A 23,741-nucleotide genomic window follows, 5' to 3' on the forward strand; every position below is an offset into this window, starting at 1 on the left:
CGGATCCCTCTTGTCACACGAACACTTTGAGAAATGTTCCTGCAACGCCATTGAACGAAAAGGCAACTTTGATCATTCAGTTCCGATTGGCAAGGCGAAGAATGATCCTGGCCTGGAGTGGTCCGATAGAATGGGGAGGAAGTTGTAGCTGCTCGTGGGTCGGGTGGTGTGGTAAAAGACGTACAATGAATCATTGAGATTCTTGAGTCTTTGGCTTGTCGACGGCCCTAATTTGCATATCATGAGAGAGAATGCCCACGGAGAAACCCTCGTGGTATATGAGTGCCTCGGTGACTTGGTCAGCTGTGAAGAAAGATCTTGGGCAGAATGTGGATCGTTCTGCAGCGCTGCTCGTGGTATTATTCGTTTCCTGTTGCTGCTTTGCAGAAGAATGGAACACAAATGCAGGCTCCCTGACGAGAGAAGTACCATGGATATCGGTACACCCAGCAGATTGAGTACCTCTTTGACGAGCATAGTACCGGAGTTCAATCTCTTCAGGGTCAAGGAGAAGTGGCTAGTGGCGGGCCCTTTGGTAGGTTCTTTCGGGAGCGGCTGGTTCTCTACATACGGAATCCCGGACTGGACCAAACGAGACGTTCCAGTCGGTGGAAGAAAGAATGCCTCCTATGCCTCCTCTTCTCAAGACTTTGGCATCGGGGGCCTGTGTCTCCATACTAAAGCTCATAACCTCGGCCCGGAAAACAGCCATGGTAGCTGTGACTTCGATTCTGGTTGACAAGCCGCTGGTTGACGCGCCTGGTGTCGGTCCAGTTGTGCTTGGAGGGAAACTGCGCTTGTTCCAAGCTTCTCCAATGCCTTGACTCTTTGAGATATTCCAGAACCTAGCTTTGTTTACAGTCGTGCTACCTCCTGTTCTGGGTAGGTTGATCTTTTTTGCCAGCGGCCGGGTAGACAAGTTGTTTACTTTGTCCAGGTATGCAACAGCAGCTGACACCGATCTTGTGAGTCTTTGTGTAGGCTTCATTGGAGGGCTAAGTGACACCTCAGGAGATTGATGAACAGAGGGTAATCTTTAGAACACCTCCTCTCTTTGCGGAACCAAAGCGAAGTCAGCAAGTGTGCGGCTTGGTGTTGCGGCTGGTGCACTCTACTGCCGCCGCGGCAACCACTTTTATTCGTTTACTCTTTTTTGGGAACTTTGAAACTACAAACCTCATTCCCATACCTAAAAAGAAAAGCAATAATAAGCCTATTGTACTACACGCTACTATTAAGACCAAAGAACGAGTCACGAGCCTACTTCCGAGACCCTCTCAAAGTCAAGCAATCCAATCGCCTCCTACCTCATCAAAGCCAATATTCCTCAAAATGTCTGAGCCGATCAAAGAACAGAGTATTTTTTGGGGTGCCTCCGATTCTGATCATCAAGGTCCTGTATGTACCTATTATTATTTTGGGCCCTCTCTTCTGGGGACATGTAGAAATTTACTGCATCGTTATCATGCCAACGGAGTGTGAAGTAATGAAGTTCTCATTTTGAATCCGGCTGATACACGAAACTTTTAGTACTCAGCCCATCCGTTTGCTTTGGGTGGTGTCTACCCGGCTGGAACTTATGTATCTAAGGAAGAGATCGTCCCTCGCCTTGTCAAATGGGCCAATGATAATCCGAAAAGCCGTGAGCAAACGAAGCACCTCGCGTCATTGGTCCCCACGCACTTCAAGCGTGAGATTAAATTGAGGAAGGGAAAGAGTGCAGCCGGACTCGAAGATAGCAGCAACCGACCATCCTATAAGGAGGGAGGTTTGCTGTTTGTCGTTGGGCTAGAGCGCTTTGGTAACCGGCGATGTGAGCATTGCCAGAAGGGAAACGGCCCCTTTGATGGATGCGTGGTCTTGAGGGGTTTTATGAACGGATGTTGTGCGAACTGTAGGTACGACGAGTACCAGAATCGGTGCAAATACGAGTACGGTAAGTCAGAATATTTGCAAGACTACGATTGTACTTACTAATGTTTAAATAGCGAATGGTACCAAGAACCAATGATGCAGTTGATGGTTGGCGGGTGTTTGGTCACGGATCTCCCTCACTACTATCCCTCTTTATGTATTGTGTATGGTTCAGGTCCCGTAGAGAGAAATCACAAAAGTTGTTTACTTGCGCGAGTAGAGAGTGGGGCTGCTCATTTATTTGTCAAAACAAAAGCCAAGCAAGGTTTTCAGCATTTGCATCTCAGCCTTGAATCATATTTGCTCCTCGCGTGATATATTGTCGTCCGTCGATCTTGACGCTGCGGATGTTCTTTCTGTACAGGAAAGCGGGATTGTCATTAAGGCAGGTTGGCAAATGCACAACGGACAGTACATTTTTGTAAACGAGGACCTGCACGCGGTCAAAATGTTGGAAAGAATCTCTGCAGGTGAGAAGGAGTGGTGGCACTCCTAAGCAAGGCGTTGGTGTTACTTTTCCTTCTCACCCACAGAGCCTCTTTCAGGAAGGAAAAGATTGCAGAGTACGTATTGAGTTTGTAGTGCCCGGAGAATTCAGACTGGCCTTTCTTCGTGCCTCTGTATATCTAATAAGACTTGCGAGAAGATAGAGAATACCGAGCTGCAACAGAGGGTCAATTGAGGTCAATATCCAAACTACAGGGAGGAGTTTGAAGTGTATCAGTGACTTGAGAATGAGACCGAACTTCTCACAGGGCGAAGTGTATGTACTACGGCTACCATCCATCTTACATGCTGTTACACACCTCTCGGGACAGATTTTGAAATTCTTAGATCGGTGCTGTTGTAAGTAGCCTTTTGACTGCAAACCCCTCATAAGGAGAGCCAAAGCTAAATGGGAAGACATTTCGATGTATGACAGCAACAATTGGCGTGAAAATTTTGTTTGCGCCAAGTGGGGTTGTGTATCACCGGTGCTCACATATCTTTTCCTAACAGGCAGAAGTACCCACATCTCAAGGGACCATCAGGAGGAAATTCAGCTGTAGCCTCGATGTTCGTGTGTTCAGGTACGGAACCCGGCAACATGAGTGGCCGGTTCCTTACATTTGCTCTTGTCGCTGATGCATTTGTCGGCGCTCTTCCTCCTTTCTCAACACCTCCTTGTACCACAGAGCTTTCTCGCAGGTGTGGCGACCGTCATTTGTGTAGATCGGTCACTCAGCCGGAAGCTTCCAAAGGAGAAGGAGCAGGTAGAAACGGTCCACGCGACCTTGAGATCAGCACTGTCGGCTATCTTTGCAGTTTGGTATGGTGCCCGTGCCCGATGATTTTTGCGGTTGATAGTAGTGAAGGAGAGCGAGCATACACTGAAAATTACATCGCGAAGTTAGCAAAGAGGCGCTTATCCATTGCAGGGGTTGCACCAGATAGGAAAAGGCGGGTGAAATGGAGATTGGCACTTACCTCCCTATACTCCAATCTATGACAATTCAGAGCTTAGAAGAGTTGCTGCACAAGAACTCGTTCGGGGAAATAGTGGACTTGCAGGTGTGTTCGTCATGACGAGAGCTGTGGTGGTATTGAACCTCGAACTCGACCGTTGAATCAATTGCACTATTTGCATACAATACAAAGCAGCGCAGAGCATCTAGAGAATGTGTTGTATCATAGGGAGTTGTAGCTGACGATGCTACCGCGGGCTCGTAGACAGAGTACTTCAAATTGGCTGAAATTGATTTCACAAAACAGTTGCGTCTAGTAAAAAGCCAGATCAATCGTCAGCCTGATGTGGCCTTTAATCAATATTACTTTGCAAGGGAATTTAGCGTTTCCGAACTCACCATTCGTATATTCGAGACGTGCTGCCATATGCTCTCATCGATTCTTTCATGGAGGGGGCTTTCTCCTCTATCCCCAACATTTCCCTTGGGCAAGTGGTAAAATAATAGTAGGCCTCGACGTATTTGGGCCTTCGAGAGTGCCAAGAAGTTTGGCAGTTTAAAGCCTGGGGGTATTGTTGCGAAGTGTACTTCCATAGATTTCTCCTTCCATGAGATATCTGGGGATTGGGAAGAATTTGCGAGATCAGTGGAAGAATATCGTACGAAGATTGCGGCATAAAGTGACGGGATTACAGGGCATTTGTACCGCAAGTCCACGTTCAGGCCACTTTCTACTACACTCACCCACTAAAGTCCCCTATATTTCCAGGCTACTCTCCTATAAGCACGCTATAAACTATAAACAAGGGGTACCACACCTTTAGAAGGCATATCCCCTGTACTTACAGGGGCAGACTCGCTAAAGGGTCCTATAATAGCTCTCTCACAGCGCCCGAGCACTACGGTTGCTCCGCCAGCAATACCTTAACCCTTGAAGATTTTCCACCACCTTGGAAATGTCTCACAGCCCTTGTTTTAGGGGTTCAGGCCTAGAGTTACAAGGCTTATAGCAGGCGCAGTACCTTAAGCCACACCCTGGAGTCCGCTAACACCCCTATGCGAACGTAAATGCCCTGTAATCCCGTCACTTTATGCCGCAATCTTCGTAGATAGCTGTGGACCTAATCCTTCTCTCAGCACAAAGCAAACATCAACTAGAGCAGAAGGTTTACTGCTTTGTCGAGAACTGTACCAGTAGCCTTCATAAATCATCTGCTGGCCCAAGAAATTTCTTGGACCTCCAATCGGCCACCTAGGTGCGACGCAGCTGCGGCGATGTGCCAGGGCGATTCTGGTGTCTTCTGCCCGACGTGAATAGAGAGTCGAGCAGATCACGCAAGTCTGCGTTAGATAGGCAAAGGTTTGCCCCTTCCTCGGACTTTCATGGTTCACTTCGGTTAACAGGAGGAAGGGCAGCGACGGATGGGCGGGCCACCCAGTGCGCCGGGTAAACCTCGTATCGAGAATAGGCGACTTTGTTTACATTCAGGGGCTGATTCAGGGGTTCGACCAGCATGACAGAGTTTTACGAAGCATCGAAAAGGAGAGGATTCAAATTCTTGAAGACAGGTTTGCATTGTGTCTAGAGAATTTTCAGTCAGATTTTGAAGCTGAGGGCGCCCCCGCTAGCTTACGGAGCTAAGAAAGCGAAATTCGGTCTCCTGCCCGAGTTTTTAATCTCTCCTCCTAACCCCCCGACCACCCTCGGACTCGACAGCAATTTCAAGTGTGAAAGGGGCCTCGCGCTACTAGCAGCAGTTGTTGAGTATGTTTCCTGATAGGCAATCAAGTCAGTCTTCTTCGAGTCTGCTGACCAGAATCGCGATTCCAGCTTTTGATCCTCGCCCAGCGATCCTCAAAGATATTATTTGCCTGAAGGCTCCCCCAGCCCACGTCAATACCACTTCCAGTGAGTGTTTTGTTCTGAATATTCTAACCATCAATGAAGCCTAATACCTCCGTTAGAGAACTACCTGGCCAAGATGTCCATGACAAAAGCTTGCGAGTCGATGAGAGCCGCTGCCCAGGCAGCTCAGCCCTACCCATCTCCAACATCAAATGTTCCCTTAAAAGAACTCAGAGAGCAAGCACATTCTCTTCTCGATCCCTCGAACGACCAGACTCGGAGCAAATTCGAATTCTTCCCCTTCCTACCCATAGCAGTCAGAAATATGATTTGGAAATTGGGAACGCCGAGACCGGATGTTCTCAAAGTCTCGATTCATGGTTGGCGCCGATGCCTTAGCTTGTATGATACTGGCGTGTTTGATGTTCAATCAGAGCAGGATGGAAAATCAGAGCAAGATGATTCTGATATAGAAGGTGGAGACAGCAGCAAGAAGTCCTTGCCATCCTTCACATACAGTGCTTGGGAGGAGTTTGCCGACTTTTCCATCACCGAGTGTTGCAAGGAGGCACGTCATGTCAGTTGCAGCCTTCTACCAAGATCTCTCGCCACAGTGTCTTGCGAGCCTCGAATCCGCTTCGACCCAGCCATCACGGCCATCTATATCCACAATTTTCACGGCCTTCTCATGACTGTTGACTTTAACAAAGAAAACTATACAGGAGAAGATTGGTTTTGTAAGGATTCATGCATTGGTTCCGGAATTACGACACTCGTGGTGCACGAGTCGCGTTTCTGGAATCAGCATCCTGAGTGCCGGTGGGAGTGGTTCAGTGCGTGGAGATGGGTTGGGGTCCTCCGAAAGATGTTTAAGGATGTGGACACGGTGGTTGCTTGGGACATCCTCGAATCACCATGGAGTTTCGAAGACCAGGACCTTCGTTACTGGGAGAAACAAGACGCCGTACAGGCAGAAGATGAACACAAGAATGCGGGAACCCACAGAGCTACTGATCAGAAGGACGTCGATAGCAGTACAGATTCTGCTCAACCAAGACGCGTGAAGTATGGAGAAGACTGCTGGTTCGATGTCGACTTGTTCGAGAAGAAGCTGAACAACTTTTTTGAGGTGGAGGTCGTCGATGTTTTGAAGGAAGATTGCTGCTTCGACCCTTCGAGTCCCAAATATCGAAAGCGTCCTCAACTCAAGTTCCATGAAAGCGCTGATATCAGCAAACGTCTCGATAAATTCAGTCTTCGGATCGGCTCAAAGTGATGTGGTTTCCCTTTCGGCCTCACTTCCAGCTATTCGGATTCACGAAGGCTCTATACTGCCATGTACTGTAGAGTATCTGTAGACTAGCAATGATAAAAATCTCTGAAATAAATGACCAACTGTGACTTGAGCTATTCCGCGCTGCTACGTATTAAATAACATCACAGAATCTGAATTAATACGCACTCTAGTGCTTTACAAAAGCCATTTTTTGCCTATGGATACAAAATAACTATAGCTATAGAAGTCATCAAAAAAACGCGGAGGAAGTTTGAACTGGGCTACCACACGTGCTCTCGTAGTTCGCACAAATGATAAAATCCTTTTCCCGAACTTTCTCGACCAACTCCAACTCCAACCCCACCCGCTTCCGGACAACCAGAACCACTACGCCCAAATGCCTTGAGCTCAAGAAACTTTCATCGAGATAAAAGGCTCGTTATGTAAGCTCCAATTTCATGGAAACTAGCCCTCTGTTGCGCGATTTTGCTGTTCAACATCAAAGTTCTTCCTCCAGGTCGCTAACATGATCTCAGCGCTGGTTCCTCCAGAAGCCACCGTGTACCTAGTTCTAAGCTTCTGCTCCCACTCATCTCGTACGTATCCTACTCTGAATTCTCATCTTCGGGAGAACTAATTGATCCTTTTTTGTGTTACTCGTCCAAGGAGCGAAGCTCTAATCCAGTTCTCTGACACAGTCTGCAGTACTCGCTTCTCCAAAACAGATCTTGCTCCACCTCCGTTCCGCCCCCTTCTGCTATCCCGTACCTGCCTTATTATCATTTTACTCTGAACGGCAACAATAGTCAAGCTGACTTCTCAGGCTCAGGTCCAGCGCCGCAAAAATGTCTTCCTTCACCGAGGAGAAAATGCCAAGCTGCCAGCCAGCACTCCTTGCAAATCCCTGAACCAACCCCTATTCTTACCAAGTCCAAGTTGAAACTCCGAAAATCCGATGGTATCACTACAGAGATCTCTGGTGATGGATTCGAATGCTTTCCTTTCCTACCGAAAAAGGTGCGCGATATGATCTGGAAACTCGCAATGCCATACCCCAAAGTAATCGCTGTTTCCGTCCAAATCAAGAGCTGTAATACTACTAAAGGTAGTGAGAACCACGGTTGCGACGGGTATAAAGATATCTCATTCGTCACCTCTGCTGTTGTAGATAACCGATTCGGAATGGTGATGGCGTGCAAGGAATCTCGTTACATTGGGCACCAAGCTTTACCCCAGTCCACTCCCACAGCATACTCTCAGCTGGCTGGCATCAGATACAATCCCGATGACACAAAAATCCGCGAAAACTTCACAAACATTCTGTTCTCGTTTGAGTTCGGTAATAGGCCCTATGGTAACAGAAAAGAAGATCCTATACTTATCGCGGTCAAGGACTCAAAACTCTTGTGGTTCCAGTAGAAGACGTCTGGTGTACCGATCCTGCTGGAGATCATCCTGCCTACCGCTGGGGTGCTAACGACCACAACTGGCAGCAAATACTTAGGTTCATGTTCAAGGATGTTAAGTTATTGCAGAAATCGACCTCCCGGGTAGCTATACCTTCCGCGACCTAAATTATGACGGCTGGTCAATAGACAGTTCATCCTCAAGCTGTCCACAAATCAATCTTCTTGAAACTCAAACACCTCGCGTAACCGTTTCCGCTGTTCCTCAAATTCCTATCTTCCTCTACACAACCCAGTTGTCATGCAATAAGCCTCGCTCCTAAGTACTAGACTACTTACTTCCTCCGTCAGCTCAGTCCATTCGCTGAAGGTCACAGGCAGTAGGGAAGAATACGAATTTGCCGAGATTGCACCAAGACTTTCCCCCGCGGGCCCTGCTATCATCTGTAGGTACTCCTTCCTTTTCGTCCACATGTTGCATGGGGGGTTTTAACCATTTCAGACTAACAAAGTCTGGAGTAGGAAACAATGGCACCGAAAGCAAAACGACCACTCCTAGACCACAAGCTCCCATCCGCCCCCCTGTTCCACAGCCACCTTCTCCTCGACTAAGTACAATTACCTTCACATTATTCTCGAAGCTCCCTCAGGAAATGAAGGATTAGATCTGGAAGCTCGTCGCCTTCCAACCAGCAGTGCTCACACTTAAGGCCCATTTCACTACCAGCGAAAAACTTGGTCTTCATAGATTCCAGAAAGACGACCCAAAGGCAAAGTTCCAACTTTTGAACCTTACGATCACCCGTGTCAATAATATGTGCATGCTCACCTGCTGCATGGATGCTCGTACTATCGCTTTGCGTAATATCACTTCACGCATCCCAAGTTCGTCTCCGACCTCTCCGATACAGGACGCTCCTTCTCGAATCTTCACCCACCACTCGCAACTGCACGCAACAAAATCCACAGCAACAATATCTAGATTGACAACCAGCGGCTTGCTTGGTCAACGTCAATTACGTCCTAAGTAAGATATCCGGAAGCAAAGCTGTAGCGGTGCTGGCAGTGGTAAGCTCGGGTTGATGTTTGCAAGCTACTAAATTTACTTCTACCTAGCAAGAAAGCTCATTAACCACCCAGTTTTGTCAGACCAAAAGTCAAAGGCAATCCCAGCAAAGGCACCCCAGCACCCATGGGCGCCAAGACGAAGGCAGTCATCAGCTCTTCCAGGAACACGTAGCAACGCGAAGATGTCCGAACTCAAGGAGTATGCTCGACGCGACAGTGAGCACTCCACCAATAGCGTTAACGCCGTACTAACGCCAAGAGCTTCAGGGGCATTGAACAAGACCCGATCAAGGTTGGGGTCAATCAGCATTTGACACGAATTGAAGATCCCGAGATCCTTCGCGAGCAAGTCAGCCAAGCTCGGAGTACTTTAGCAAACTATATAAGAAAACGGGGAACCCTTTCGAGGCACCGCACCCCATCCTATGAGAGGCCAGAGCTGAAGTGAGGCTGAGGATGCTCTGAATCGACGAGGACACCATGAAAGGAGGGCTTCAAAAGTACTGACAGAGGTTCATGGAGTTCTTGCCACGTACTTCGAGGACGGACAATATTTTGCAACAGCACCAGATATAGATATGTCTGGATATCTCGAATTGTCCCTCACAGTTAACTCCTCAGTTCTGATACGCCGTTCCTGCTGAAGTCCCAACCAACCTCCTTTCAACCTTCTGCAGGAAAGTTCTCCAAGCATTCACCATTCTCCTCGACCCATTGCTGTCCTGTCAATCAAAGCTCTTTCACTCCAAGTTCTGAATCAGCAAGTACCAGATTCATCACTGTGTATCCTCTTTGCATGATGGTTTTATTCGCAATTATCAGGTATGGTGGGTATGCGGAGGCAGTCAACATCCACATCCATACCGGAACCCTTGCCTGAGACTTCGTGGATGGCTTCTAAGAATTGTGTACGAGTGATATTGGATGCATTGATGTGCGGTGGGTGATAATAAATTGGGACACTGTAGTAGAAGTGAGGAGGGACAATGAGCTTAAGATCGACTTCGAGGCAGTCCACTAGCGACACCCTAGTCGATTTTTTCCGAACAAGAAGGGCAATCGAACCGCCACAGAGCAACATCTTGATGACCTCAACACCAAGATCACGGGATACTCCTATCAGTGACACTCGGACATCAAATAGCGAGCGGACTCTGGTGCTAGAACTTCTTCGGCTAAGCAAGATATCTCATTATTCGGTTGGTCCGAGAACCCGATACAGCGGCTCCCAGCCGACTATGGTCGGCTGAAACAGATGAAGATTATGAATAAGATGTCAGAGCGGAGGCTAAGGCATGCACCACCTTGTTCCTACACTCTGTTGACAACATGGGGAGATATCTATTGAGACAATCGCGGGAAATTGGCAAATCCAAACGGTCGATACCACGGTCGTACACTGGTCCACTGGCGTCGTGAGTTCCAATTTCTTTTCTTAGAATGTTCCCTTGTCTAGATCAAGGGTCAAGCGTGTGTCCCGTGTTCCCAAGGTAATACTTCATCGGTATGTCCTCGTATGATAGAATGCTTCGGGCGTTCCTTTTGTACGAGCGTTATCAACGATCGGTACCAGGTCAATGGGACCACAACGTCAATCTTCTTCAACCCGGAAGAACACTACCTTGAACACTACATCGAAGACTGCACCGGAAGTCACCTTGCTATTTAAGACTACTACCTCGAAGGTAGCTACATGGGAAAACAACCACTTTAATAGCAACTACTTCCGCTATCTACACTATGACTCGTAGTGGTGGTGGAAAGCAAACTTCATTCCATTGCTTTTGTTGCAAGTGCAGAATGCGCTCTCTGAGGAGCATAAATTGGGTGCTCCGGAGAGCTAATACAGGTTGAAACGTGCCCAGGAGCTAAGCCCCTGAATCACGTGAGTTCGGCATGAAGGGGGCACCTCACTCAGGGGGTAGGGAGGCCCACGTGCCATGCAACAGCTCCCAAGCCATATCTCCCGCCACATATAAGAAGTAGTTAGATCCCTCAATTATTTCTACTATACATAATCAACGGTAATTACATATTCGGTCTACTTGAGACAGGAAGTTGACAAGGAGAAGGGGGAGCTTGAGCTGTCGTTGGATGGCAGCGAGGAGGATATTCCTGTCGAGGTACCTGCTACTAAGCATACGAAAAAGGGAGGGAAGATGGCAGAAAGTGGGGCAATTGAGATGGCGAGCCAAAGTTCCCCAGCCTCTATTAGGGGATTGTCATATCGTTTGAGGGTTGAGATATGTTAGATTGGGTGATTTGGAACGAGCTGTTGGAGTCAAGAGTGTCTTGAGTGTGCAGCTCCACCCTTGCCAAATCCCACCCCAACTCTTTTCTCCCTTTTCGTAACCTTACGTGAAGATTCAAAATATGCTAGGGTCCATTCTTGCAGTATAAGCAAAGCGCATGACTGACCCATCAACAAGGACAACGATGTTTCCCAAGTCGGTGCCGCACCCAAGACTGAGAAGGGCAAAACCACCAAGAGAAATGCCGCGCTGTGAAAAGGTCTTTTGCGAAAAGTGGATTCACGAAGACACTTGCGCTTTAACCCAAATGGGGTGTAAATATAGTCACCCGACTAAGGTTAGTCCAGTTACGCCGATTACTCACCAACCTCACCACCCTTCGCCTCCTCCACACCCTCAATTTCTCCACCGTTATCATCGGGAGAAGATATTCTGCGACAAGTGGATCCATGAAGGCACGTGTGCTTTCACCCAGATGGGTGCAAGTATCGTCAAGAGATGCCCATAGGCCGTGACACTCGATTCTCCCTCGGTCTCAGCCATGGTTTACCGTCGCGAGTACTGCGTCAACATGCAATCCGCACTTACTCCGTCTGTCCTCCTGGCCCGCCAACTAACTGTTTGAAGGAGCTATGGCGTCTCTTGGACGTTGCCCAAACTAAACCTGGCTATGCTGCTCCAGTGTCGCCATCTCTTAGCACATTTAGAGAGGCATCCACTTCTGCGGCGGTGTTCATTCCCAACCTCAAGAAGAGTCGAAAGAGTCAAAATTAGAGTCCGAGGTGATTAAGAAAGCACAAAAATCTCCAAGTATTGAAGGCAGAGACACCAAGAGGGAGTTAATTGATGGTCAGGGTGAGCAACGTCAATTCAAAGCAAAATACGATCATACGATGGTCTCTAAAATTGATATAGAACGAAATGAGAACCCAACATATGTAAATCTTGTAGGAGTGATTATTTTTCTGTACGAGGAACGTCTTTCGGGTGAAGACATATAGCAGATGTAGTATTCTCGTGAAAATCCAAAACCTTTTCTAGAAAGATCCTCCTTCAACATAATGTAGCAGAGGTCAACAAAAATGTCCGTGAACGCTTGCAGAAATGGAAGTAAACACATGTGAATAAGCCCAAAAACTGTAACATAATGACTGTAGTATAGATTAGTGTCTTTTGTAATCTAAAAATCTGAAGGTTAGAGATAAGTCCGATCCGAAAGCTTTTGAATTCTCATTGCCGGCGGCGACGAAAGCAAGGGGGGAACTACTCGTCCAAATCGGTCGTTGAGATATGAAATGTTTCTTTTCGTGTCAAACCCCATAACATAAAGCCCTATAGGATAATGGATGACCTTGCACAGTGGTATAGTAAAATGTCATAGAATTCAAAGTCAACAAAGCAGGATTTGCAAAAGGGGGTAACACATGCCTGAGGCTCACCGAAATTTACCGAAATTTGCATGGAGGAGTGGTCCCGGTCAACGTAATTTGGGAGCTTCACACCTTCCGCGAAATGGCTGGGATGACCTTCAATCTCATCACCCGCGCCTTGAAACTCATATTCAACAATGACTAGAAAACAGCGGTTGAGAGCGACCGATACTTGAGCAGGTATGGTACTCACTCGAACCCTTCTCTGAGGAGTCCCCATTCATTGTCAATGGCACCACTCATACCACCCCGCTGAGTGAGAAAGCTCGGCGCTCATGAGCACACAACAGGCTCTCATGCCGCAGCTTCAGTACTCTCAAGCTATATTGATTGCGCTCTCATAATTCAGCTCTACAGTGATGAGATTGGCAAGTCAATGGCTCATAAAGAGCGCTGTCTGAGCACAAACTCACATATACTGTTGCTCTGCAACGGGCCGTTCATTCAACTTTACCTTCGTGTATCCGTTAACTTTGCGCAGACGATCATAACTAGGTTACTACATTAATTGAAGAATTTCTTTCTGGTCATCGGCAGTGGGCAGCCAGGCTCTTTAGATCAATTGAGCTCAAGCTGAGCCGCGTCTAAAAAATTTCTTTCAACACGATCTTCCACCCTCATCGATCCGACGCACCTACCCTCCAACACAAGGAATATCAAAGAACAGCATCATGGCTTATCAAGACGTTGATCTCACTGCTGAGGCTGGCCAGGCTTCTACTGGAATCTCCTGGCAGTACGTCTCCAATTGCTGGTTGATCACACTCATTAACTCATCCACAGTGACCCTCATCCGATCTTCGTCATCATCCTCGTAGGACCCGAAGAGATTCCCTTTGGTATCCAGAAGGATCTCCTTTGTGCCCAATCTCCTTACTACCGCGACGAGTTCTCGAAGCCGGGTCAACAGAATCAAGTTGAGCTTCTCGTTAAGCTTCCGGACACCGATACTGCTACATTCGGATGCTTCCAGAACTTCATTTTTACTGGTGCGGTCTACGATAAGACAGGTGGAAAGGATATCCCGGATTACCCTCTTCTTATGGGTGTTTGGAAGCTGGCGACCCGTTTGAGAATGGCTCCCTTGCGCGTCGCTGTTCTTGATGTCATGGCTGAACGCCGTCAACTCACCTCTCATATTCCTGGCACGCCACTTCTCATCCAAGCTTGGCAGGAGACCGAGGAAGGTAGTGGGTTGCGTAGAATGCTCATTGGTTGGGCTGCTGAGCACAGTGTGTATACTCACTCCACAATGATGAGCCCTGCTGACCTGGGAAGTGCGCGCCTCTCCTGAGATCCGCAACGCGTTTGCCAAGTCCCTTCCTCAAGAGATTCTGAGTGAACTCGTTATTGTCATGAGTGATCTCCCAGCCACACCTGCCTACACACCCCAAGCTCAGAAGCATCAACTCCAATTCAATCCCGCCGAGATTGACATTGAGCAACCACGTCCCGCAACAAAGCGCAGCCGTAAGTCCGAAGTCGCCACTCCTGCCACTACTGTTCCTTTCGGCGATGAACCAGTTGAGATCAAGCCACCTGTCAAGAAGGCCGCTCGCAAATCTGAACCCAACCGCCGTGCTAGTAACAACCGCCGCGTTTCCGCTCAGGTCGCTGCCGAAGCCGTTCCCCTCAGCCCGGAGAAGGAGATGGAGTTCTGCCGCGATCTCATCCAGCGTATGTTCAAGGGCCCCGGCTTCTGGACTCGCCTCGTCGGACCCTTCAAGAACCCCGTTGATCCTACCGTCGATAACGTCCCCAACTACTTCGATGTCGTCAAGCGTCCCATGGACCTTCGCACCATCCAGGGAAAGATGAACAGAAACGAGTATGCTACGGCGGCAGAGTTCGAAGCTGATATTCGTCAGATATTCCAGAACTGCTACGAGTATTGGACTCAGGATGATCCGATCTTCAAGAACTGTGTTGACTTCGAGAACTACTTCAACACCCAATGGGGCGCGAGACATAAGTGGTCCACGCCGACGATCAAGACTGAGGTCATTGAATAACCTGACAGGCTTGCACTCACGGTCTTCATTTAAGGCGCATGGCTGGTTTCGTCTTCTTTTGTAACATCACAGCTTGGCGTTTGGTTGACATAAGGCGTCTTAATATGAGCTTTGCCTCGGCCTGCATTTGTTTCTTCTTCGGATGGTAACTAGCACATTATGACTTGCATTGCAATGACTGTATGATAGGTCATGAATAATTCGTACTTGAGAGTACATTTCAGAATTTCTGGCTTCGATGTTATTATTCCTATGTGAAAGTATGAAAACAAAAATTTCCATCATTAGCCTCTCGAGCTCTCCTACTTCCAACTTATCTGCTTGAAAGGTTTTCATTATCTACTTGTGATATCCTTTCGTGGTTTCAATTCGCGTCGGGGACGATCAAAACCAGAAGCAAAGTCTCCCACCTGAACCACATCACTCTGCTGCAGTCAGTCCTGCTTGGTATAATCCCCTATGAATTGACCTGAAGGCTAATAGCTGTGTTCACTCTGTGAAATTCAATATCCCACGTATCATTAGTTCCTCCTCCTCCTCTTCTTACCCCTTTCATTGGAGGCTAATAAAAAAACCCAGCGTATCGCCCAAAATCGCCGGGTCCAGCTCTGATCCGTATCATCTCATAATTTCAGGGCGGAGCCCGAAGATGGACTCTCGGGTTCGGTCTCTTCTGCTCCACCTGTGAGAAGGGGTCTGTCAGCACGCTCAATCAAAGTCGGTGGGATAGGTTTTGATGATGCGTGCGCTTTGAGCAGGTCCACAGCTTCTGGCAAAAAAAAAAATTTGCACTTTAACCACGGAGTAACCATCCGAATTTTGGCTTTGACATCTGCACCATCCTAGAGGAAGGAGGTTCAGCTCCACATAGCCGCTGTTACTTTGAATAGCTACAATACGTTCGGCAACAACGGGCTTTGCTCAAATGAAAATACTGTCAGCTTGTGAAACAATCATTGATACAAGGCTATGTCTATTGCCTACCGGATCCTGAGGATGTAGGTCACCGAAGTTTTCCTGAAAAGAAGCAGCGACGAACATCTTAATGTCCGTCGAGATGTGATCTTGGACTTGAGTGGAGGAAGACACCAACGCTGGACTCAATAGCATGTTCTGGACAACCGAAACAAACAACCTTGAACCTTGGTTTGCCGGTATATCCAATTGACGGCACTAATGATTATCGGAGAAACTGTAACATCTCGGGTATGCTCTTCGTTTCACATTTGTCTAATCCGTAGACCGCTCAAAAATTCTCGTCTTAAAATGAACATCCGCTGAGTATCCGAAAACGCCTCTTGCACTTCATTTCAGTCCAAAATCTTTCACTCTCTAAAGTGCCTGTTCTTCTTGTCCTGAGTCTATGAAATCGTGGTTCAATATGCGGCATCAAGTTCAGCACTCATTCAGTTGTTGTGAAACAACAACATGTTCAAGTTCAGAGAATGTGTTCTCTCATGTGTCCCCATGCCAGCGAGAAGAAGTTGATGTAAACCAGAGAACTTGATTTACGGCTGTTTGGAAGCCTCCATGGGTTTGGAATTGTCATGGCCGTATTTCATGAGGGTTGATAATCCTGCATTTGGCTTTCCACCATTCGGAAGATGTCTTCATTGCCTCCCGAATGACCTTGCCAAATTCAGGATGGCAGGCAAAGAGCACCGGGGTCCCAGGAATTTCTGTCGACAATTATCAGTCCTTCTAAAAGCGTATAATATTCCCAATTCGCATCAAGTCTGTCAGCGAGAATTTTCAAAGTGGCACATTCCACTTTAATGTCAAACTTAACCGGTCTTTCATGTGTGTATAGATGAAAAGGGGCAGCTGTGCAGATACATCAGTACCATTGGCTCATATGCCATCATTTATGCGATGATATGTTTCGGGTTGCCCAGAAGCTACCGTTCAGTGCTCCAGACATTGCCGCCAAGCTCACGGGCCTCTTTGGGAGAATCATCTCCAAGTTTCCACCCAAAAAAGTAGAACCATGCCTTGAAGATGCTTTCACTTGCATTCAATTTTGCAGGTTAGGAAGCGGGAGATAGGAGCAGCGTTGGTAGTGAGTCCTAAAATCGACTGGTATTTAGGAACCACATTGGCCAGTACGTATGAGCACATCGTGGGCGGAGAAACCCCACAGAACCAGGTTCGCAAATCATTTCAAGACCCAATTTATTCAAACACTTGACTTCAAGCTACAGATATTGCTATCTCTTCAGCAACGACGAACGTTCGGCCTCCAAGCTGGTTCCGATCCTAACTTGAACAGCCAGCAAAATGACAAAAGCAAGTATCTCCAACGCTCTTTGGTATTTGACATATCTAACAAGAGGTAGATATGACATTGTCGGTCTATTATCATGAGAATTATGACATTGGGTAAGGGAATCGGAATGCAGTGGTGATCTCCCTTGCCCGTTTTGGAATCTGATTGTCGCGACAGTGCACGCATATGTGCACTACTCAATACCCACGGCACTCGTTTACGGAATCGTCATTTCTTGTGCATGTTACTTGCTCTGATATATATTGAAGAGTTCGAAGGGGTGTTGGGGATGTCAGGCTAGGGAGACAAATCACGGAGAAAGGGGTATTGAAGATGAAACCTATATACAACGAGAGCTATCCGGCACATTTATATGTAATACTGGTAGGACTTACTACGCTGAGGGGCTGAACTTGAATAACCTTTCAAATACGACTGAGATTGGTTGACAGAGCATACTTGAACGAGTAGTGACACTCGTTTACTCCGGTGTTGATCACATATTATCAGGTCCAATTATATCAGCTAATTAAAGAGAAGCAAAAGGGGAAAGTGACCCATGAGAACTCTTCATGGAAATTGGTTGCTCAAGGGAGTTGGGCGTAGTGTAGAAACTTCTCCCAAGTCATGTACGTTGTGGAGGGGGGCATCGAGACCATACGGACGCCCTTGTACCAAATTGCTTTGGGAGATCTGCGATTTCTAAAACATGGAATATTTTCTACTTGCCACATATCATCTCCAAGAAACCCCAAAGAACTTCGTCTTATTTTTCGCTGGGCTGTCCGGGGTGGCATCCGCGTTTTCCAGATATATCCTTTGATGGCCCCTGACATCCAGTGCCAGATACTTGTAGACAAACTCGCTGTCGGATGGTTTCTTCATCATATGCATATTTACCACTCCCTTACCTAAAGGCCCTTCCACCTGCAGATAGTCAGTTTTTGGCCGAAGCTTGCAGCTAGAGAGCGCTTACGTTGAAGTGCATGATCAGATGCTCAGTGCCGTACTGATCCTTCCGAATGGTCGACCTGAAAGATGATTAGGCAATTATCCAGTTTAGAGTTGGATTTCTCTTACGCGATTGGTCTTGCTCTTCTCCATTTGTTCCAAGTTGGTTCTCCATATGCAGTGATCTTCTTGCTGTTCCCCAGCAGCTCCGTACAACGTGAATCCTTCCTCACTTGATCGAACGCTCTGTTGAAATGGCTCGTTTTACTGTCGAGGGAAAATACTTCGGTGTACATAAAATATGCAACCCCTCCCTGCACAGTATCAGCCATGACCAAGCCATTGTTTTCTCTAGCACTCACTGTCAGGATTGCACCGAGTACGATGAAGCTGAAATTGAAGGTTTGCTGTGTAGCTCTCGCGGCTTTCTCCTTTCCCGTCAAATCTCCCCATGGAACTCTGCCATCGTCATTGAACGGTGTGACGGCCTTCCTTCTTCGTCGTAAAGAAGCATTCGATGTTCCCAAGCCAGTTTCAGTAGCATACAATCGTGCTGCCAGGATGGGGCGAAGACTGGGCGGACATTTCAGAATAGACAGAGGCCGTACGAGGGAATTCATGTTAACAATAGATATTGCTCTTCGGCTTTCTATTGTGTTGAAGACGAAGCTGTTGATGTTTTCAAGAGAAGCTTCACGCTTGATGTGGGGAAGTGAACTAGTCCGCTTTAGTAAAGCGGCATGAAACTAAATCCCAATCCCAATCTGGCCCGCTTCCCTCGACATAAAGTCCGTCTGAACGTCGCAAAAAGGAGAAACTTTATTCTTGCACCTCACTCCACGTCTTGCAACGAAGACAATCTAACTCTTCAGTCACACGAAGAACCGCAAAGATGGCTGCGCTGGCCTCGAAATCCCAGTCACAGAAAATATTCGAGAAGCTGAGGACGAAGCCAGCGAACCGGGTCAGCATGCCACATGTCAGTTTTGCCCTGAGAGTGAAGTCACTAACGGTTGTTTGCACTCTAGATATGCTTCGATTGCGGGCAGAAGAACCCCACCTGGACATCAGTGCCTTTTGGAATCTATCTTTGCCTGGACTGTTCTTCAAATCACCGAAACTTGGGTGTACATATCTCGTTTGTGCGATCCACGAATCTTGACCGTATGTTGCCCTACAATACTGTTCGAAGAATATGTATCTGATCTTGATGGTAGAGTGGCAATGGGATCAGTTGCGGATTATGAAAGTGGGTGGCAACGAGTCTGCCACGAAGTTCTTCCAGTCAAATGGCGGAACCGCAGCTTTGAACAGCAAAGACCCAACGACAAAATATACGTCGAATGCAGCCACAAAGTACAAAGAGGAGCTGAAGCGAAGATCTACGAAAGATGCCATCGAGTAAGGCATTAGGACATCATTGGGAGGCATGCTAATTGAAGAACAGATATCCCGATGAAGTAGTAATTACAGACGTCATGAGCAATGGGCCAACGGATGGCACATCTACACCGGCTGGCGAACCCGACGATGATTTCTTCTCCTCATGGGATAAACCATCCATCAAGCGACCTACACCCCCTGTTTCTCGAACTGCCACACCGCCTGTTGTTGGACGAACACCTTCCCCTTTTCTCAATGCTGGTAATGCAAACGGCAACGGAAATGGCATTGCGCGAACATCTTCCCCTCTTGTGAATGTCGAAGGGGCAGCGCCTGCAGCAAGCCGGATCACATCATCAGCCGCACTGCGCAAAGGCACCGCAGCTGGAACAGGGCCTCGGAAAGCCAATGTACTGGGAGCCAAGAAGACAAAGTTGGGTGCAAAGAAGGTTACAGGCGACGTGATCGATTTTGATGCTGCAGAGAAAAAGGCCAAGGAAGAGGCTGAGAGAATTGAGAAATTGGGCTATGATCCAGAAGCCGAAGAAGCCGCTACGAAGAAGAGCACCACTGCTACAAAATCGGCGGATCTGCCGAAGATTGCATCACCAACTCCAGTCAGTCCGGGAAGAGCAGGTTACGGCACAGCTCAAAGGAGAGAGCGTACAAACAGTGAGCTCGAGCGATTGGGCATGGGAATGGGGCGTTTGGGTTTTGGTCAAGTCGGAGGCAACAAGCCGGCTGCTGCTCAAAAGAAAATGGGTGGATTTGGATCCGTTGGGCCCATCAAGGCCACTCAAGAAGGTAAGCTTGGGCGTCTTAAGAAATTGAGTTATGTTAATATAACCTCAGATGACGACGAAAAATACGCTCGTCAAAAATTCGGCGCTCAAAAGGGCATCTCGTCAGACGAATTTTTCGGAAAGGGGGCTTTCGATCCAAACGCGCAATCCGAAGCGAAGCAACGACTACAAGGATTCGAAGGCGCAACCTCCATCTCCTCAAACGCATACTTTGGTCGTCCTGAAGAAGAAGATGGTGGTGAGGAATATGGAGACTTGGAAAGCGCTGCAAAGGACTTCGTGCGCAAGTTTGGCAACACCGCTGGCGATGACTTGGAGAACTTGACGCAAGTCCTCGGAGAGGGAGCGACCAAATTGCAGGGTGCAATCAGAAGTTACCTGAACGGTTAGTTGCTAAACCTGGTGAGGGAGGCGAATACGAATGTAACAAGGAGAGCTCGGCGTATGGAGAAAGATTGCTATTCCAGATTGTATGGAAGGTGCATGCAAGTGGAGAATGCCGCATAAGTGTTGCAGCATTGACGGCACGAAGGCGGGTGATATTTGTGTTTTTTGCCGTCTAACTTGCGGCATAGATTGCGGTGCTTCTGGTCAATAACCATTAATCTACTAAAGTGTTCGTCATGTGTTGTACCAAACGTGGTTCGTACAGTGGACTGACCCCCTCTTTATTGTCTTGCCATCTCCTAATTTCTCGAGTGAGATTAAGAACCTGAACCTATTCTTCATTCAAACCGAAAAAGGGCTTACCAGTCTTGACAGTTTGTTGAACCATCCTTTTTCCCCGAGCTTTTTGAGCAGTGCGCGAAGCATGGGCATCCTCGTGTCATTCTATATAAGGATATACGCTGTGGGCAACACTCTTTCCATGCCGCAGCAAAGTTCTACACAATCCGATCAACACATCTCTGGGAGTGAGATGTTCTGATACAATACTGTGATACGGCGTCAGAGCGCCACATGTACCTCGTGGTAAGCTTCACACCGGCAACGCATTGCTGTGGTTGGAGAATCCAACGCTTGTAATACCCCTTTGGCTTGACAGCAACTCCTTGTCTGACAATGAAAAGGGGTGAGATGGGATGACAGGGGTCCAGAGTCTGCTGACCTTCGGATGAGGTTTCGCCTCAGAATCGGGGACGTTGATGATAACAAATAATTAGTGGCAGCAGTCTTTGAAGTCTCCAAGCTCTTGACAACCTCCCTTGATGGTTGACTGGTCGTGTTTGCTAATAGCGGGCGTCGCAGTACTAAGCACGCCGTGGACTTAGTGGCTCTGGATGCCGTGTCTCGAGTTGAGACCTTTCGACGAGGGTTATCATTTGTGCTTCGCAAAAGCATGCAATGAAAATGACAGAGCCGTTGATGAGATAATATGCACAACTTTCCACGTGGACCACAGGCCGGGGAAAGGGGAGGCGGGAAAGAAACCGTTGCGCTTTGGAGGAGGTATCGCCACAGCTCATGGTTAGATGCCAGACAGCGTGGCAAACCAGTCTGGTACGAATGCTGCAGAAGAATAGAATACGGAAAGGGCAAGTCTCAACAAAGGGCCAATAACTGATGAGAAGTGTCGTTCTGAGTGTGAGCGGACGGTTAAACTTCGGCTCTCTTCTCGTATATTTGTGGGGACCGGAATGCCTTCCAAGCCAACGAGATGCGTGGTACATTTCACGACGTGGCCAAAGATGGGATAATGGACTGTGAAGTGGGGGTCGGTCATCCATGCACTCTCCGATCGACAATAGGTAACTGAACCCCTCAACCCGTTCCTCCCTCTTCAAATCTTTCGTTTGCTGACGACTAAGAACAGCAGAGTTGTCAAGATAACGTCTAGCTGTTGTAATTCAATACATATAATTCATCTTGCACTGTTTTAACAGGACTTCCTGTTGACCCTCTTGTTTGATTATAAATATGGCTCCATCAGCTCTTCTTCCCGAGGAAACAAGCGTGCTTGAGGCACCTTTGCCAACCAAGTTTTTGTAAGCTCCCAGTTTATGGGAAGATATTGTTTTGCTGACAGCTGAGATTAGGACCCAAGAAAAATGCACCGGCTGGGAATATGATCTGCGAGAAAAAGGATTCGCCGTTGTCAAGAACGCCATACCTCAGTACCGAGCCGCCAAGTATCAAGAGAAAGCCTATGAGTGGCTGAAGTCCTTCGGTACAGAGCTAGACTTCAACAGACCCGAGACCTGGATCAAAGAGAACCTACCAGTTCAAAGCAAGATCAACACATTCAACGGTTACTGCATGCTCCACGAGAAGTTCATGTGGGATGCCAGACAAGAGCCCGGGGTCCTAGACACATTCGCCAAAATCTGGGGTACGGAAGAACTACTCGCCAGTTTTGACAGCTTGAACATCACATTCCCCAACCGAAAGGATGTCGAGAAATTGGGAGCATGGGAACACGTCGATCAAAGTCCTTTCCGGAGAGGTTTGCACTGCATCCAAGGGATCATCGCCCTGAGCCCTTCTGGCCCAGAAGACGGAGGCTTGCTCGTCTATCCCGGATCTCACAAACTGATGGACGAGTTCCTCGACACACAAACAGACAAGAGCACTTGGGAACGCATCGACCGGTTTGTCTTCGACCAATCTCAACTTTCGTGGTTCACAGCACGCGGTATCCAACCTGAGAAGGTCTGCGCGGAGGTCGGTGATCTGATTCTGTGGGACAGCCGCACGATCCATTACGGCAGTGTGCCGGGTGAGAAAAGTACTCAGATTCGAACTGCGATCTATGCTGCGTACACGCCTGCGAGACTTGCGAGTGAAGAGACACTGAAGAAGAAGACGGAGATCTTTGGGCAGTGGGGTGGCACGACGCATTGGCCGCATGACAATATTCGGATCAGGGAGGTGAAAACGTTCTTGGAGGATGGAACCAGGGATCCAAGGGATAGGGATGAACCGCTTGAGAAGCCAGAGATGACGGATAAGTTGTTGAAGTTGGCTGGTGTGAAGAGGTATTGAATGAGTCGTGAAAGGTCAGCACGAAGTATTGGGGACGGGAGAGGCATCTTCAGCGTGATATAGTGGGGTAGATAGCCGGTCATTACACCCAATTCGAAAATATATCTTCTTCAATCTCTCTCTGTCTTGAAGCTCAATGCCATCTGCAACTTCAGGGGATTTGGGAAGCACGGTGGTGATTCGAGACGCAGAACTCCAAAAGTGGGATGTGCCAAGTATGAACTGCTTTCGTTATTCAGCCGGATACGGAACCGTTCTCAAGATGCAGCTTTCCAAGCTTGGAAGCCTATCCGTTGCCTTTCGATAGTGAGATCTATCCTAGCAGTCCACCTAGAACAGAAGGTGGTCAACCTGTCAATGGGCCTGTCAATAGGTGCGCTGATCCAGCAGAGAAAGGACTTCAGAATCCCAAAATCTCGATCTTAAATATTCCAACATAAGCTTTGGGGCTGGTGGGGTATTTCTGATGATTTCACACTTCCTGAGATTCGAATTTTGCTCAGATGCGTTGAGGAGAGATGACATTGACAAGACTAACCACAGGCCTCCACCATGCTAGCTTTTGAGCGTCAATTCAGGCTATGCAAGCGCCCTCACAAGGCGCCAAACAATTCGTGGTCATGCCACCGTTCAGAAAATCCGTAAGGCCATCTTCAAAACAAAGTTTCAGGGTCTTTCGTCGACCGCCAGTCCAGTGGCTGTCGCTT

The 23,741-nt window shown here is 47.8% G+C and overlaps 8 protein-coding genes across 8 annotated transcripts; 7 read left to right on the forward strand and 1 right to left on the reverse strand.

Moving 5' to 3' along the window:
- The first annotated feature begins 1 nt into the window (after position 1).
- On the forward strand, positions 2–866 carry K444DRAFT_260391 (uncharacterized protein). Its single transcript, XM_024871405.1, has one exon. The coding sequence runs from the start codon at positions 242–244 to the stop codon at positions 737–739; it is 498 nt and encodes a 165-aa protein (XP_024727064.1). The 5' UTR covers positions 2–241; the 3' UTR covers positions 740–866.
- Positions 867–1,123: 257 nt separating this feature from the next.
- On the forward strand, positions 1,124–2,051 carry K444DRAFT_260393 (uncharacterized protein; the record flags this gene model as incomplete). Its single annotated transcript, XM_024871406.1, has 3 exons — positions 1,124–1,398; positions 1,531–1,936; positions 1,989–2,051. Coding segments are annotated over 3 exons (704 nt in total), but the record flags the coding sequence as incomplete, so codon positions are not given.
- A 3,290-nt stretch (positions 2,052–5,341) lies between these two features.
- On the forward strand, positions 5,342–6,563 carry K444DRAFT_709649 (uncharacterized protein; the record flags this gene model as incomplete). Its single annotated transcript, XM_024888206.1, has 1 exon — positions 5,342–6,563. The coding sequence occupies one exon, from the start codon at positions 5,342–5,344 to the stop codon at positions 6,479–6,481; it is 1,140 nt and encodes a 379-aa protein (XP_024727066.1). The 3' UTR covers positions 6,482–6,563.
- A 444-nt stretch (positions 6,564–7,007) lies between these two features.
- K444DRAFT_637570 (uncharacterized protein) lies at positions 7,008–8,055 on the forward strand (the record flags this gene model as incomplete). The annotated part of the gene is made up of 3 exons (XM_024884139.1): positions 7,008–7,077; positions 7,311–7,835; positions 7,874–8,055. 3 exons carry the CDS (start codon positions 7,008–7,010, stop codon positions 8,053–8,055), a joined length of 777 nt encoding a protein of 258 aa, XP_024727067.1.
- Positions 8,056–13,308: 5,253 nt separating this feature from the next.
- K444DRAFT_648170 (Bromodomain-containing protein) lies at positions 13,309–14,649 on the forward strand (the record flags this gene model as incomplete). The annotated part of the gene is made up of 3 exons (XM_024885434.1): positions 13,309–13,373; positions 13,421–13,869; positions 13,916–14,649. The coding sequence occupies 3 exons, from the start codon at positions 13,309–13,311 to the stop codon at positions 14,647–14,649; spliced, it is 1,248 nt and encodes a 415-aa protein (XP_024727068.1).
- Positions 14,650–17,501: 2,852 nt separating this feature from the next.
- Positions 17,502–18,526, reverse strand: K444DRAFT_621529 (TIM21-domain-containing protein). The gene is made up of 3 exons (XM_024881928.1): positions 17,996–18,526; positions 17,892–17,946; positions 17,502–17,842 (listed from the first exon to the last, which is right to left on the reverse strand). The coding sequence occupies exons 1-3, from the start codon at positions 18,484–18,486 to the stop codon at positions 17,651–17,653; spliced, it is 738 nt and encodes a 245-aa protein (XP_024727069.1). The 5' UTR covers positions 18,487–18,526; the 3' UTR covers positions 17,502–17,650.
- A 136-nt stretch (positions 18,527–18,662) lies between these two features.
- Positions 18,663–20,714, forward strand: K444DRAFT_621530 (ArfGap-domain-containing protein). The gene is made up of 5 exons (XM_024881929.1): positions 18,663–18,830; positions 18,895–19,030; positions 19,084–19,267; positions 19,314–20,053; positions 20,102–20,714. The coding sequence occupies exons 1-5, from the start codon at positions 18,759–18,761 to the stop codon at positions 20,440–20,442; spliced, it is 1,473 nt and encodes a 490-aa protein (XP_024727070.1). The 5' UTR covers positions 18,663–18,758; the 3' UTR covers positions 20,443–20,714.
- Positions 20,715–21,969: 1,255 nt separating this feature from the next.
- Positions 21,970–23,034, forward strand: K444DRAFT_637574 (phytanoyl-CoA dioxygenase; the record flags this gene model as incomplete). Its single annotated transcript, XM_024884140.1, has 2 exons — positions 21,970–22,037; positions 22,089–23,034. The coding sequence occupies 2 exons, from the start codon at positions 21,970–21,972 to the stop codon at positions 23,032–23,034; spliced, it is 1,014 nt and encodes a 337-aa protein (XP_024727071.1).
- Positions 23,035–23,741: the final 707 nt, after the last annotated feature.

This window comes from Hyaloscypha bicolor, assembly GCF_002865645.1.
Source record: "Hyaloscypha bicolor E unplaced genomic scaffold K444scaffold_183, whole genome shotgun sequence".
Classification (NCBI taxonomy): domain Eukaryota; kingdom Fungi; phylum Ascomycota; class Leotiomycetes; order Helotiales; family Hyaloscyphaceae; genus Hyaloscypha; species Hyaloscypha bicolor.

Coding starts and splice junctions, on each gene's coding strand:
- K444DRAFT_621530 (XM_024881929.1), top strand. CDS start 18,759: ATGGCTGCGCTGGCCTCGAAATCCCAGTCACAGAAAATATTCGAGAAG. Junction 19,268..19,313: donor TCTACGAAAGATGCCATCGA/GTAAGGCATTAG, acceptor ATTGAAGAACAG/ATATCCCGATGAAGTAGTAA. Junction 20,054..20,101: donor CATCAAGGCCACTCAAGAAG/GTAAGCTTGGGC, acceptor ATATAACCTCAG/ATGACGACGAAAAATACGCT.
- K444DRAFT_260391 (XM_024871405.1), top strand. CDS start 242: ATGAGAGAGAATGCCCACGGAGAAACCCTCGTGGTATATGAGTGCCTC.
- K444DRAFT_621529 (XM_024881928.1), bottom strand. CDS start 18,486: ATGAATTCCCTCGTACGGCCTCTGTCTATTCTGAAATGTCCGCCCAGT. Junction 17,947..17,995: donor AGAAGAGCAAGACCAATCGC/GTAAGAGAAATC, acceptor ATCATCTTTCAG/GTCGACCATTCGGAAGGATC. Junction 17,843..17,891: donor ATCTGATCATGCACTTCAAC/GTAAGCGCTCTC, acceptor GACTATCTGCAG/GTGGAAGGGCCTTTAGGTAA.